Source organism: Cydia pomonella, chromosome 7 (assembly GCF_033807575.1).
Source record: "Cydia pomonella isolate Wapato2018A chromosome 7, ilCydPomo1, whole genome shotgun sequence".
In the NCBI taxonomy this organism is placed as follows: domain Eukaryota; kingdom Metazoa; phylum Arthropoda; class Insecta; order Lepidoptera; family Tortricidae; genus Cydia; species Cydia pomonella.
The window spans coordinates 18,896,211-18,909,779 of NC_084709.1; the positions used below are offsets into that span (position 1 = coordinate 18,896,211).

A 13,569-nucleotide genomic window follows, 5' to 3' on the forward strand; every position below is an offset into this window, starting at 1 on the left:
CTCAATATCATATCACGTTCGAAACGTAAGGGCGGATAGATTATTTAGGGTAATGAATACTGGACAAAGATTTGAGGGAATGGCCGACAGAGAAATATTTCTGTTTCCGTCAGAGGAAAAAAGTGTGTCGTTTTAGCTAATAATTATCATCATCATCATCATCATATCAGCCTTTTATCGCCCACTGCTGAGCATAGGCCTCTCTTCTAGTACGCCACTTATCCCGGTCCTGAGCCAATCTCATCCAGAAGTGACCCGCAGTCTTGCAGGCAGGCAGTCCGAATGTCGTCCACCCAACGAGCCAACGGACGCCAGGCACTCCATTCGTCTGAAAGCGGCCACCATTCCGTCAGCATTTTAGCCCACCTGCCATCACTCTGCCTGGCAACATGTCCCGCCCAGCTCCGTTTTAATTTGGTAATGACGTGTCCGACGTCTTGTACCTTGGTGCGATGTCGGATCTCGACATTCCTTACTCGGTCTTGAAGTTTGATGCCGAGCATGGCGCGCTCCATGGCTCTCTGTGCCACTCGAATTTTATGTGCAGTCTCCTTAGTGAGCGTCCATGTCTCGGCACCGTAGGTCATGGTAGGCAGGACACATTGGTTAAAGATTCGAGTTTTCTGGCATTGTGGAATGTTAACGGGTTTGAGAATGTCCGCCAGTTTATTGAATGCCGCCCAACCCAGCTGGATCCACCTGGAGATCTCCTTCTGTTGGTGTGTTGTGTAGCTAATAATATTATTATTTATTTGAAAGTTTGTAACCCCTAAAATAGTCCCGTTTGGGGACAAAGGAAGGATTTAATATAAACTTTAACGCCGTTACATTTATGATGAGTAAAAAATAGGCATGTATCAATTGGCTACTTGACAGTTTTTTGTAAATAATGTCAAACGATCTTGAATTTCCTGAGGATCAAATGTCTATATAGCACTCATGGCATTTAAGCAACACAAAGGTCAGAAATGAGAGTTATTTAGTCTGACGCTCGCACTCGACGATTGAAACGCCTATAACAAAATGATAAGGTGACGTCACATTATATAAGTCTGTCCCAAATATATGGAAGATCAAGGAAATTGCCATTTTGACCCTGAAATATTGCGTTTACGTGTATAGTTATTTATCATACAATATATTTTTCAATAAAATGTAAGGAATCGAACGGTGCCATTTTATTTTCTATTTTCAAAAGGCAAAAAATAAAAAAAAATTTGAGACTGAGTCTTGTATTTTTTATAATCTCAATATATATTTTTTAATTCGACTTTTTTATAATAGATGGCTCATTTTCTATCTATTTAACTAAATTTTGTTCTAATATTCAACATGTGTCAAGTACCCAATTCTGACGCTGTACCGTGTCTATTGTGCTATGTTCGAAGTTTAACGTTTAGGTAAAACAAGTATGTTAGGTGTGATCATCATCATAAAGATAGAAATCATGATGAGATCACAGTTACCGAAACGAAATATTAGTGTCATCCATCATATTTATTTCGATGAAATCCGACAAGATAAATTATTAGTACTATTACCTACTTACTAACATAATTAATATTTGTATGTCTTAAATACAATTTTCCACACATTATGATTTAATTTAATTCTGATAAATTTAGTGCATCTCTGAATATTTAACGTTAGGGAACATATTCAATTAAACATTTTTTAAACGATATCTACGCCACTGATCTTCGAAATAACAGCATATTCGCAACGCCAACACGAATAGAAAGGTATATGAGTATAAATGGTGACTCCGTAGGTACATATGTATTGTTGGAATTAAAACATCGATTGTAGACATTTTAAAAGGAACACAATAAAAAAATACCTTTACAGTACATATGGGGCTACTTTATAGCACTAGTGCGAGAAGTAGCATATTATGTTACTGTGTCGAACATTTAAAGGGCCATATGTACTGTAAAACGTTGTACGATACATGTGCGAATAGGTAATTCGCAACTCGTGTCGATTTAAAACACTCCCTTCGGTCGTGTTTTAATTTATCGCCACTCGTTTCGAATTTCCTATTTTTCGCACTTGTATCGTAATGTACTATTTTGTTCCAGCCGAATGTTCCCCGTGGTCAAAGTGAGCGCGAGCGGCTTGGACCCGACGGCAATGTACACGGTGCTGTTGGAGTTCGTGCAAGTCGATTCACACCGCTGGAAATACGTCAACGGGGAGTGGGTATGTATCTATGTATTACAGGCATCCATCGAACGTTTCCCGTGCTCAAAACAGCCTGGAGACATGCGAGTCAATGAACGAGGAGGTTATGTTCCAATCGAATGTTCTGTGGTCAAAGTGATACGGACCCGACGGCCATGTGCACAGTGCTCTTGGGGTTTGTGGAAGTCGATTCGCACCGTTGCAAACACGTCGTTGGGGGGTGGGTATTTGGCTTCATGATCCCTGCGGTCAAATTGATATACCTAGACTGTGCTGACAACATTTCAACTGTATTTCCTCATATACAAATTTGTTCTATAGAATTGGTAAGATTACTCAAGTATGTTGCGGAAAAACTTACCTTTCTGTTTTCCAAGTGTCGATATCTTGCACTCTTGACTTGAGTCTCTCGCCAGCCCTTTCGACAGTCATCAAATTGTTGGACGCCATATTTTTTTAAATACATAAATTTTCTTTATCAGGTTCCAGGAGGCAAAGCAGAGGTTCCTCCGTCTAATGCCATCTACATCCACCCGGAGAGTCCCAACTTCGGTGCACACTGGATGAAGGAGCCCATCTCTTTCGCCAAAGTCAAGCTCACCAACAAAACTAATGGCAATGGACAGGTGTGTATTATGTTTATGTACCTATTAGTAATACTACCTAACCGTCACACACTAGCGTTAATGATCTGATCAAGGATTTTAGCGAATTCTACGAATAGTTTACAACGATATTGTTCCTTCCTCCTCCTTGCGTTGGTGGCTCGTAGACATTGTTGAAGAATCTCTTATTATAATGTCAGTGAGGAGTAATGGAGGACAGAATCTGCGTTGCGTGATGTCAGGTCCCGGTCAGACCATAAAGTTGTTCTTGAGGGTTTGAAAACTAGCCAGCAGAGACATTCCTAAATGTAAGAGCTACTTGTTTTGGGCTTTTGTTGGAATAATTTCCATGCCTTATGTATGACGACAAATGGCCGAACCGTATGTAAAACTGGCTGTTTTAACACATTATTCATCCTGCGAACCGTAGCTCGCTTCTCAGCTGCATGCTCCATATTAATAGATTCCCGTTACCATCGATATTCCTATAAGGCATTATTGACAGAATACTAATCTGCGTTAATAGAAAGCAGGTGGTATGGAGGTGTTACTGCTACAGATGTTCGCTACTGACCAGTGCTCCCATCACAGATACGAGCGTATCTCTTCAGACAAACCAGAGTAAATATTATCTCCGATAAAGCAGTTGTTACGGCCCTCGGGTTCTCACTTATTATGGTTTGTTTGAAAATATGAGTTCGAAAAGGATTGTTAGAAACAACAGTCCAGTTCTCACGCGATATAGCGCGAATGAACATGAAAACAAACATGAGATACATCCAGATCCATATGTTGGCGTCTCGGTGTGAAATTTGTAGCTTTACCAACTGTTTAGCGGCGTACGCACTATCATTTGTAATAATTATTGTCTCGATGCTATATTTACTAGTCCCATTCGTGTTAGATTAGACGACTTCTGCAAAAATTAATGGCGTATTAATTGCCCGATTATGATTTTATTGTAAAGAGTATGCGAGATTTGAAACGTGTAAAGTAACAATTGTTCGTTAATGCTAGCGAATGGCTGTTAACGGTTTCCAATGTATAACTGACCTAGTGCGAAAATTTAAGTTTAGGAATAAACGATCAGTTACGATATAAGACATGACGTGGCTGAATTTCTTCCGTTGACTTTTTGGTTTATTTAGAAAAAGATACATTTTTATAAATATTGGAATATTTATTGCTAACTAGCAAGAAATAAAGAATAAGAGTTAGATTTGAAGACATTTATTTTTTCATAAAAAATAATAGATGGATGTGCTATACTATATTTACTTAGGAAATTAGAGAGGAACTCACTTTAAATAACTATATCCATAAAATTACAAGGGTAGGGTACAGTCACCTGCAAATGCAATACTATTTTACACTGCGTGTAACAATATACCTATCAGACTATACTTATAGCTCAACAAACAACATAGGTACATGATGAATGGAAATTTCCCGACATAATGAAACTATATTGTATTACTGTTAAAAGGAAACATTAGTGGTCGTTTTTCCATACAAACGTTCTCGACATTTTTCTCTCTGGATTTTGGCCCTAGATGAATATTTTTTTTATACATATAAGTTCAATATTACCAGTACATGTGTCTGTACGTTTTGATTTATTTTGTATTATTGTTTTTATAAGAATGAGGTTACTTTAAAGAGTGCTAAAAACGGCCAAATAATTGCGTCGTAAACAGACGTCTAGCATATAAAATCGGCAACAATAAACGCAAAGATCAAAACGGTCAGACACAGATCATTTCTTTCTCATTCCGTTCCCAAAATTTCCTTACGATTGGTTAAATCTTGGGGGATGAAAATGTCGAGAATGAAACGTCGATTTATGAGATTTATATTACGCACGATTTTTCGCCTAAGCTGCAGTTGTCCTTATCGCAGTAATTTTAAGAGCCGCCCCGTCAACGCGACGGAGATATTTACCTAAAATTGTGAAATCTGCTCAGTTCAGATGGTATTTCCTCTAAAATTCAACAACCGCTGTCACCAGAGAGTAGATGGACAATAGCCGGGTCCACACAGAGCGAGCATACGCGCGAGGCAACTTCCTCACGCACAATACGGTCAGTGTAGACGTGCCTCGCCGAGGCGGCGCACTCGGGCGAGGAAAATGCGCGCGCCGCGCCGCCTCGGCCCATGCTCGCTCTGTGTGGACCCGGCTAATCATGCTATAATTTCCTTATGTTATTTACTGCCTATCAATATTTCTCCAGATCGGTTGACATCAGTGTTTACGTAGGTATAAAGTATTTAATCAGACTAGATAAAACAATATCGATTACCTATGTTCATAAAAAAATATATTTTCCAGATCATGCTGAACTCTCTTCACAAATACGAACCAAGAGTCCATCTCGTGAAAGTGGGCACGGACCTCCGCCGCATCATGACCTACCCCTTCCCCGAGACCCAGTTCATCGCGGTGACCGCGTACCAGAACGAGGAAGTGACGTCACTCAAGATCAAGTACAACCCATTTGCCAAAGCGTTCCTGGACGCGAAAGAGAGGCCCGAAGGGTATTATCAAAGGGATTTTGTGGGAACGCACTATCCGCAACAAAGTTCGTCGCCACATCAGTATCCACAATGTAAGTTGTTGTTTAGTTATATTAATGCTGATGCATACTGGGTCCATAACCTGTTTGAACATGGTAATTCAATAGTGGCAGCTCAATACGTAAAATTTAATGCGCCCTTCTGGCCTATTATATAATTTTTGAAATTACCAAAAATGTAGATGTTAACAGTGGAAAATGTCGAAAACATTTATCGAATATAAATGTCGTGATTTCACATTGGCGTATAATAAAATTTATTAATTGTACTACATCAATGTGATTTCAGCATAAATATATGACTCACCTGTACAGCAAGATGCAAATGACATAGGCAGTTTATGAATAAATTAATTCATAAAGTGGCCATGTGATATTGCGGCTACTGCGTTACTTGCATAAAATTACGGTAAGCGCCATTACAGAATATGAGTTAGGTCAGTTGTATGGTGGTAAAACAAATGTATCAGTCGGCGTCAGAGGGCCTACTGCAAAAACCGAAGATCGCAAATTGCGGGCATCTTTCTCTTTTACTCCAATTATGGTATAATTAGAGTGACAAAGAAAGATGCCTGCAACTTGCGAAATTGCGGTGTTGGTGGTAGGCCTTTAGCGTCGAGTCTGCATGCTCGGATTGTGCGTTCCGTGGCCCTCGGGTCAGTGTCACTCAGGGCTTATTTACGCAGGGTGTTGTAAATCGCGTTATTTTCACACAGATTCATTAAGCCAAAACTAAATATTTCTGACTTGAGCAGGTCTATTTGTTAAATATATTTTTTTAAGACCATCATTAGCATTTTGAAAAAATAAAATAGATTAAGAAATTTACACATGAGCAATTAAAAACTACCTATGTGAATAATGTATGAGACATTTATTGCACAAAGCTTGTTATATATAAAAGGAACAACTAAATTTTATTGTGTTTCAACTTTTACAATTTCTCTATTACTACTAAAATTGAACTAGCAAATCATATTTAGCTTAGTAAGACAAGATCGAATTACAATTAATTATACAGGTTAAAATAAAATATTGACAATATGTGTTACATTATAAGCTGGAATGACAAACTTAACTAATACTTATATCATGAAACAAAAATGCAAAACTGAATATCTTATCCTTTAAGTGTTACAAAACTTACTTAATCAAACAAAAATTAAAAATACACAATAGCAATAAGCACTTACCAATAACATTTACTGTGGAAGTGAATAGTTGAAAATAAGAGAGTTTGTAATGTTTCTTTTCTTACATTCTTCAATAAAGCTCTTCAGCACATCAGGGTTTCTTGGCTGCAGTTCTACAGCACCCCTTTTAGATTTAAATTTAAAAATGTCCTTAGCAAGCAGTGAATAATTAGAACTGAGTAGGGGTTTATGCCAAAAACATTGGACTGGAGCTCTTTCAGGTATTGATGATTTATTTTTCAACCAACACAGGAACAAGAATGTGTGTTTGCATCCTTCTAAAACAAAAACAAAAACAGATAGAGTTGTGGTGAATAGTTTAAAATAGAGTTTGTAAAGTTTCTTTTCTTACATTGTTCAATAGGTAAAGTTGTTGAGCTCTCCTTAGAAATTAAATATGTCCTTGGCAAGCAGTGAATAATTTGTTCCCAATAGAGGTTTATGCCAAAAACATTGCACTGGAGCGCTTTCAGGTATTGATGATTTCACTTCCAGCCAACACATGAACAATAAAGTGTGTTTGCATCCTCCTAGAACCATTTAATAAATAACAGTTAGTCTGTCCACAGACACAAAATTGTATGAGCAGAAAAGTTACCTCTAAGTCACATGGACGCATTATCGCACGCGCGATGTCATAGCAAATGTATCAAAAGTCAAAGCCCCTGGAATTTAGAAGTTTTGGACATTGTCTATGCTGTTAAACACCACTTAAGTATGTGGCAGAACATTACATTTTTCAAATATTTACCTGCTAAATCAGGGTGGCAATTACATGAACTGTCAGTAATAGTATTTTCATTTACATGAACAGACACAGTGTAATATTTGATTCCGCCCTCCTCTTCTGAAGCAACTTTAGCCTTAAGAAGGCATTCAGTGCCATTGTTTTTTAGCTGCACAAATCCTACAGCATCTATAACATAATTTTCGTCTGATGCCCTAAAAAATAAGAATGTTATTTAACGAACTGACGGTACACAAACGATCAGTCAGTTGCAATTTTCAGTTAATTTGTAACTTACGCCAATTTTTTCACATCTCTTATTTCATCAATACTGTGCTTGTTGCTGCTTATAACATATTCAAGAATCATTAAGGTGTTTACTTCTGGTAGGTTACTAGAATCTGCTTGCACGAACCTATTTACCATGTTCATTTTTTTGAGAGAAAGTAGTAGTAATAGACTACTTTATAAACTCTCAAGGATTGTCGGGATAAAGAAGTTTATGTCCGACACTGTATAGCTATTTAGTCCAAATTTAAGGGCGCCAAAGATTATGAGCAGAAGGTGGAAATTAAAACAATACCGAATTATACAAATAGGAGAAAGACAAATCCAAATAAGAATTCCAACCGGTTGTTTCGTTTGCTTTGACAATTATGACAGCCAGTTCACCAGTTGTCAGCTGTCATTGTCATAGACAACTTTTTCTTTCTATGGACTTGTGATATATAGGCCTTTATACATTATACGGTTTTGCTTGCAATTTTGTAGTTGGCCACGTTTCGTTTTACGTTGTGTTCAACCGGTAAATATGTTTTTATTAGTACCTAATTTTGACTTTTTCCAACATTTGCTATGAAATCGCGCGTGCGATAATGCGTCCATTTGACTTAGAGATAACTTTTCTGCTGACACAATTTTCGTGTCTGTGGACAGACTAACTGTTATTTATTAAATGGTTCTAGGAGGACGCAAACACTTTGTTGTTCATGTTTTGGCTGGAAGTGAAATCATCAATACCTGAAAGCGCTCCAGTGCAATGTTTTCGGCATAAACCCCTATTGGGAATAAATTATTCACTGCATATATATATATTTGGTAATTAGGTATGTTTTCATATTATATTCTAAAATAATCCTTTAATATTCGAAATAAGATTTCCAAATCCCATGTTATTTATAAACTTTAAACTAGACTACAACTACTACAAAAACAGTTTGATAAACGATGACGATAAAATCGTGTTGTTACTATGGTCGACCACGATAAAGTATAACAGTCCCATTGCGAAACGTGTACCTATCTAAAACTCAACTCCTTGCAACGATCACCAAGCTAGGGTACAAAGTGTTTGTTGCAACAGTAAAATATAAGGCAGTAAAATACATATTCCATACATCGTCATATGCAAGAGCCATATAAGGCCAGGAATCAATCAATGCAATAATTTTGAAGTAGAAATAAACAGAAGTCATTGAACTGATCGTGTCTACGTCTGTTCCAGTTAGCGGATGGTTTGTGACTTCGCAGTCCTTGTATGGCGGTAGTAACGCCGCTTCCCGAAGGCCTGCGCCATATCCGCCCCGGCCACCCTCCCGGCCTCGGACGCTATCACCGCCTTGTAAGTCATTCTATTACGTAAACACGTAAACTGGTAGATGTTCCAATTTCACTCAATGAAAAACTTACGTTGATGGTTGGTATGGTTGATCGTTGGTTGATAATCGATGATTATCCTCCAGTCCAGTCACCCTTATAAACTCTCTCCCTCAGGCCTTCTTTCTAAATTAGGTTGGATTTACTTCAAAACATCCATATATTTTAGGAATAGTAACGTTTATATTTAATTTCAGCAACCTACAGCAGCTCAGAGCGCACTCCTTCAGCGAACACCGCCAGCTACACCTGGTCTGGCAGCGGCTACTGGCCGGCGCAGGGCTCTCCCCCTCCGCCCCCTTCATCACCGTACCGCACGCCACCATACCCTGCGCCGCTGGAGTACCAGCCTCCTGCCACACAACCACAGCCGTTATATCCACTTCAAGTAAGTTCACTTACACAAAGTAGCAATGTGATCACGAATTTATTAATTAATTTATTTTTCATCGTTAATCAATGAAGATGCAGCTAGTAGTCTGCACCCTAATTTAGCTCGACTCTAATCAATTACAAATGCTGGTCGTTTCTTGAGCGAACCGTTTGCAAAAGTATCGGTAACTGTATTGCATTGCCGTAAGTAAACGACGCATTCGTTATGTATTCACGAGATCTGGATGTAACTTAACATTATCAATTATCATACATCCTATGTCAAATATTACAATTACAAATCTTTTTTATTACACAACCTCAAAAAGACAAAGGTAAACAAAAGGCGGCCTTATCGCTAAAGAGCGATCTCTTCCAGACAACCTTTAGAAAATGTATATTTTCAATAATTAATCTGGTTGTCATTGCTTGTTTCCAGTACGAGACGCCAGCGCAGCACTCGCCCTATTATCAGCATGCGTATGCACCTTACGCACACCACCCCATTGAAGATATTTCCTATTGGCCTAACAGGTAAGCGAATTAATAATACATTTTTCTGCAGCTCACAACCGACTCTATGATATGATCAAAATAATTGTAATTTTGCCTTGTAATTAAATTAATCAAAGTTATCAGTGTTCTTAAGCCTGCCATGAATTGACGGCTTAGGTAAGTAAGTATAGGACCTGTTCTATCGCTTTTGCATAGATAACGATCGATTTTTCGATATGTTGGATTTTTTCATGTTGGCAGTGGGCCATCTAATTTAAACGGTTAACATAATTACTAGATCCTAGTAAATATTTAGAAGGTCAGCAATACGAATAAGCATTAACTGATAATAAACTGTTTTTTTTTCAGCTTAAACAGCTACGGCTACCAGCCATCTGAATACGTCGGTACTGGTGACGTAGCATATAACTCCGAAAACATGCCCTTTGGTCCCACGGGGCCTCCTCTAGATGCGACCCCGGTCACAGAGGGCCGTGGGACGCCTCCGGGCCCTGAACATGGAGACAGGGAATATAAGTATAACACAGAAGAACGCCACTCACCGTGCGAGGAACCAACGTGTTCGCCACGTCCTCCTACTCAGTGATCTAGTGTTTTTGGGACGATTTAAGGTGTTATCATTGGACGCTTTTATAATAAATTGTCGACTATAGTATAAAAAACTACTCTATACAATCTTATACATTTTGAACCCCAGCAGCCCTGTTACGTCGTGACGATAAATCATGATATCGTGAATTATAAATAATAGAATAGAAATAATTTATTCGTCAGCACAAACACAAAATAGAAAATTATACAAGACAGAGAGACATAGAACGGATAAAGTGCCACGAAATGGTCTCATCTCAGCATTTATTACTGGCGACTTCCAGCGCTGATCTTACGATGAGACTATCTGGTGACACAAATCGGCAGGTAACAAAAATAATCAACAAAATTAATATAAAACATACAAAAGACAAAGATAGTAATAAATTAAAAATACATTACAATAACTATAATTATGGTTAGTTATATTGTTATATCGGGCCAAACTAATCTTGGCCGTACATTACGCCTCAGATAACAGGGGGCCTACCGCGAAAACCGAAATTCACAAATTGCGGGGATCTTTCTCTTTTTAACCGACTTCAAAAAAAGGAGGAGGTTCTCAATTCGTCGGAATATTTTTTTTTTATTTTTTTTTACTCTCACTAAGACGTAATTAGAGTGACAGAGAAAAATGCCCGCAATTGACGAATTTCGATTTTCCCGGTAGCCGCCCAGCACCATACGGCAGCTACACGAACTAATGGGCCAATTACATCCACATTTCCCGATATCAGAATACGGAATATCTGCACATCCTTAACAATATTTGAAATGTAAAAAATACTTTGTTTCACATTACTTCAAGAACATTGAAGTAGGTATACAGTAAGGTTCAAAAGTGCATGGACATGTTATTAATGAAATCATTCATAAATTGTCCATGCAAATTTGAGCCTGATGGTACCTATTAAAATAAAAATATTCTTGAATAATAACACTAAAATTAATAAAATAACAAACAGTGTAAATTTGTCTCTAATTGCCAGAATTGTTCAATGTTAGATTCAAATTTTTTTTAAGAGCCTTATTATAAAGTAAGGCCTTGATGAGGTCGATATATGTTGGCTCTATATTTTGGTCTTGGAGTGCAGAAAATATGGAAGAATGTGTTAAACTGTCGAACGCTTTTTCATAATCTACAAAACCTATGTAAAGCTGCATGTTAAATTCGTTGTATTTTTCTATTATTTGGTTGATTGTTTGGATCGCTGGTTGAAAAGCTGGGCCTAAATCCTGCTTGCTCTGGAGGTTGATGTTTATCTAATTGACCCGCAATGCGACACTATAAGTTTAATAAAGACTTTGTATATGTGGGATACTAGGCTGATAGGGCGATAATTTCCAATATTATTCTTGTCGCCTTTTTATAAAGCAGAAGTATATTCGAATGTAGCATGTCTTTTGGAATTTTGCCCGACTGTAGGATATCATTAAACAATTTTGTAAGGCGGGGTAGTAGAGTACGCTTTCCCATTATCAAACTTTCCGTGCTTACTCAATGTTTGATATTATTGCATATAAACCATTTTTTTTACATTTCAAATATTGTAAACGATGTGCTAATATTTTGTAAAATGGAAAAATACTCCGACGTGACGGGCCTGATATCAGGCCTGATAAAGTGAGGATGTCATTGGCATTTAATCTAAAATGACAAACAAGACAGGTCGATTTGATGAGAACAAACCAGAACAAACGCAATATTTTAACGATCTTAAATTAAAATACAAATAAATAATAATAAGAATAGATAAATAAACTCATTTTTCACGACCAACTTGGATCATAAAAGCGTCGATTAACTAATCAACCGTCAAACATAATGTACTGTTGTATAATCAGAAGGAAAAAAACTGAAGTACGAGTATCAGCACCTATCTATTGGAGATCGAGATGGAACTTTTTGCTAATTAAAAATAATTCTTTCCTTTTACACCTTTTACATAGGACCGTATGTTGATAACGGTCCCATGTGGATGCATTAGTGGCCCATCACTCCCACTTTACAATTTGTCGCATTATTACTTTACTGACTTGTTTTATATTTAAGCTTTGTTTGACGCATTGACATCAATTGATTAGTTGGTGTGGTGATACCTTTAGAATAAATAAGAGTATTTTATTACACGTTCGTCCGTAAGTAGTTAATTTTGCACTTGCTATAATGGAACTCTTAACTGCAGAAAATGGAGGGTTTTTAAATATGTATACCCAACACACATGATTCTTACAGAAGAATTAAATATTCTATCCAATTTAAATATGTATTGTAAATAGGTATCAATCAATATAATCTCTAATGGTTAAGAGCTCTCATTAAAGCATAAATTGAGAAAGAAATAAAATATATATTTAGTAATATTTGCGTACCCTTTTTATTTCTGGTAATATCCGTCCACTAATAATTTATAATAAAATGTATATTTTGTAAATTGTAATTTTTATTGAAATGCTTCTAATTAGCTGTTTTTTATGCAAAAATATTTCTAAAAGACATGATACACAATACAGTACACCCTGCATACGAGTGATACAATTTCTAAACATCGTAGAGGAGTCTAGATCCCACAGCCCTTCGTGCACACCATTCCTAGCTCTAAATTGTACGGAGCCCGTGCTTGAGCTGTAGCTACATCTTGTTATTAATGTTTCTCTTGTTTACACCTATCACTGCTGTTGGCAAGTTTCACTATTAGCTTGATTGAACTGATTGCATATAAACAAATGCAATCAGCTCACGTGGAATCGCTCGTAAATTGACAATAAATATGTTTCTGTTACAGTTTTGCTGTTTTCTCGATTGCATTCCCTCTCTCTCCTTACCCTTTCAACGTTCTAATAAAGTATTACCTATGGCACATAAACACCAACATTATATACTGAACAGAGTTTTGGCCATTGCACCATCCGCTTCGGGATACCGGTCAAACAGCATACGCTTCACGACAGGGATGTAACTATTAAATTTGATAAAGTAAAAGACCATAGTAAAGGTTCGATGTTCGTTCGTTTCCTCGGTAGGGATGCACCAGTAAACAGGTCAAAAGGGCCGTAAACACCTACACCGCAATACCTACGGTATGGACGCACCAGTAAACAGGTGAAGTGGGCCGTAAACACCTACACGTCATTACCCACATACATGATCT

At 37.5% G+C, this 13,569-nt stretch overlaps 2 protein-coding genes across 6 annotated transcripts in view; one reads left to right on the forward strand and one right to left on the reverse strand.

Annotated features, from left to right (window-relative positions):
- LOC133520061 (T-related protein) overlaps positions 1-10,894 on the forward strand; it is a 38,944-nt gene extending 28,050 nt beyond the window's left edge. The window contains exons 3-9 of the mRNA XM_061854349.1: positions 2,082-2,202; positions 2,667-2,810; positions 5,119-5,395; positions 8,787-8,903; positions 9,136-9,326; positions 9,750-9,844; positions 10,175-10,894. Of these exons, the coding sequence (XP_061710333.1) occupies positions 2,082-2,202; positions 2,667-2,810; positions 5,119-5,395; positions 8,787-8,903; positions 9,136-9,326; positions 9,750-9,844; positions 10,175-10,412 (1,183 nt within the window). The 3' untranslated portion in view covers positions 10,413-10,894. The remainder of the gene's footprint in view (positions 1-2,081; positions 2,203-2,666; positions 2,811-5,118; positions 5,396-8,786; positions 8,904-9,135; positions 9,327-9,749; positions 9,845-10,174) is intronic.
- On the reverse strand, positions 4,004-8,056 carry LOC133520062 (uncharacterized). Of its 5 annotated transcripts, none has more exons than XM_061854351.1 (4): positions 7,581-8,056; positions 7,307-7,497; positions 6,556-6,833; positions 4,004-4,730 (listed from the first exon to the last, which is right to left on the reverse strand). In XM_061854351.1, exons 1-3 carry the CDS (start codon positions 7,712-7,714, stop codon positions 6,565-6,567), a joined length of 594 nt encoding a protein of 197 aa, XP_061710335.1. In that variant the 5' UTR covers positions 7,715-8,056; the 3' UTR covers positions 4,004-4,730; positions 6,556-6,564. The 5 variants fall into 5 exon arrangements, 3 of the variants coding, with proteins under 3 accessions (XP_061710335.1, XP_061710336.1, XP_061710334.1); XR_009799696.1 differs by lacking the exon at positions 4,004-4,730 and adding an exon at positions 6,908-7,085 and having other exon boundaries at positions 6,218-6,830; XR_009799695.1 differs by lacking the exon at positions 4,004-4,730 and adding an exon at positions 6,908-7,085 and having other exon boundaries at positions 6,218-6,833.
- Positions 10,895-13,569: the final 2,675 nt, after the last annotated feature.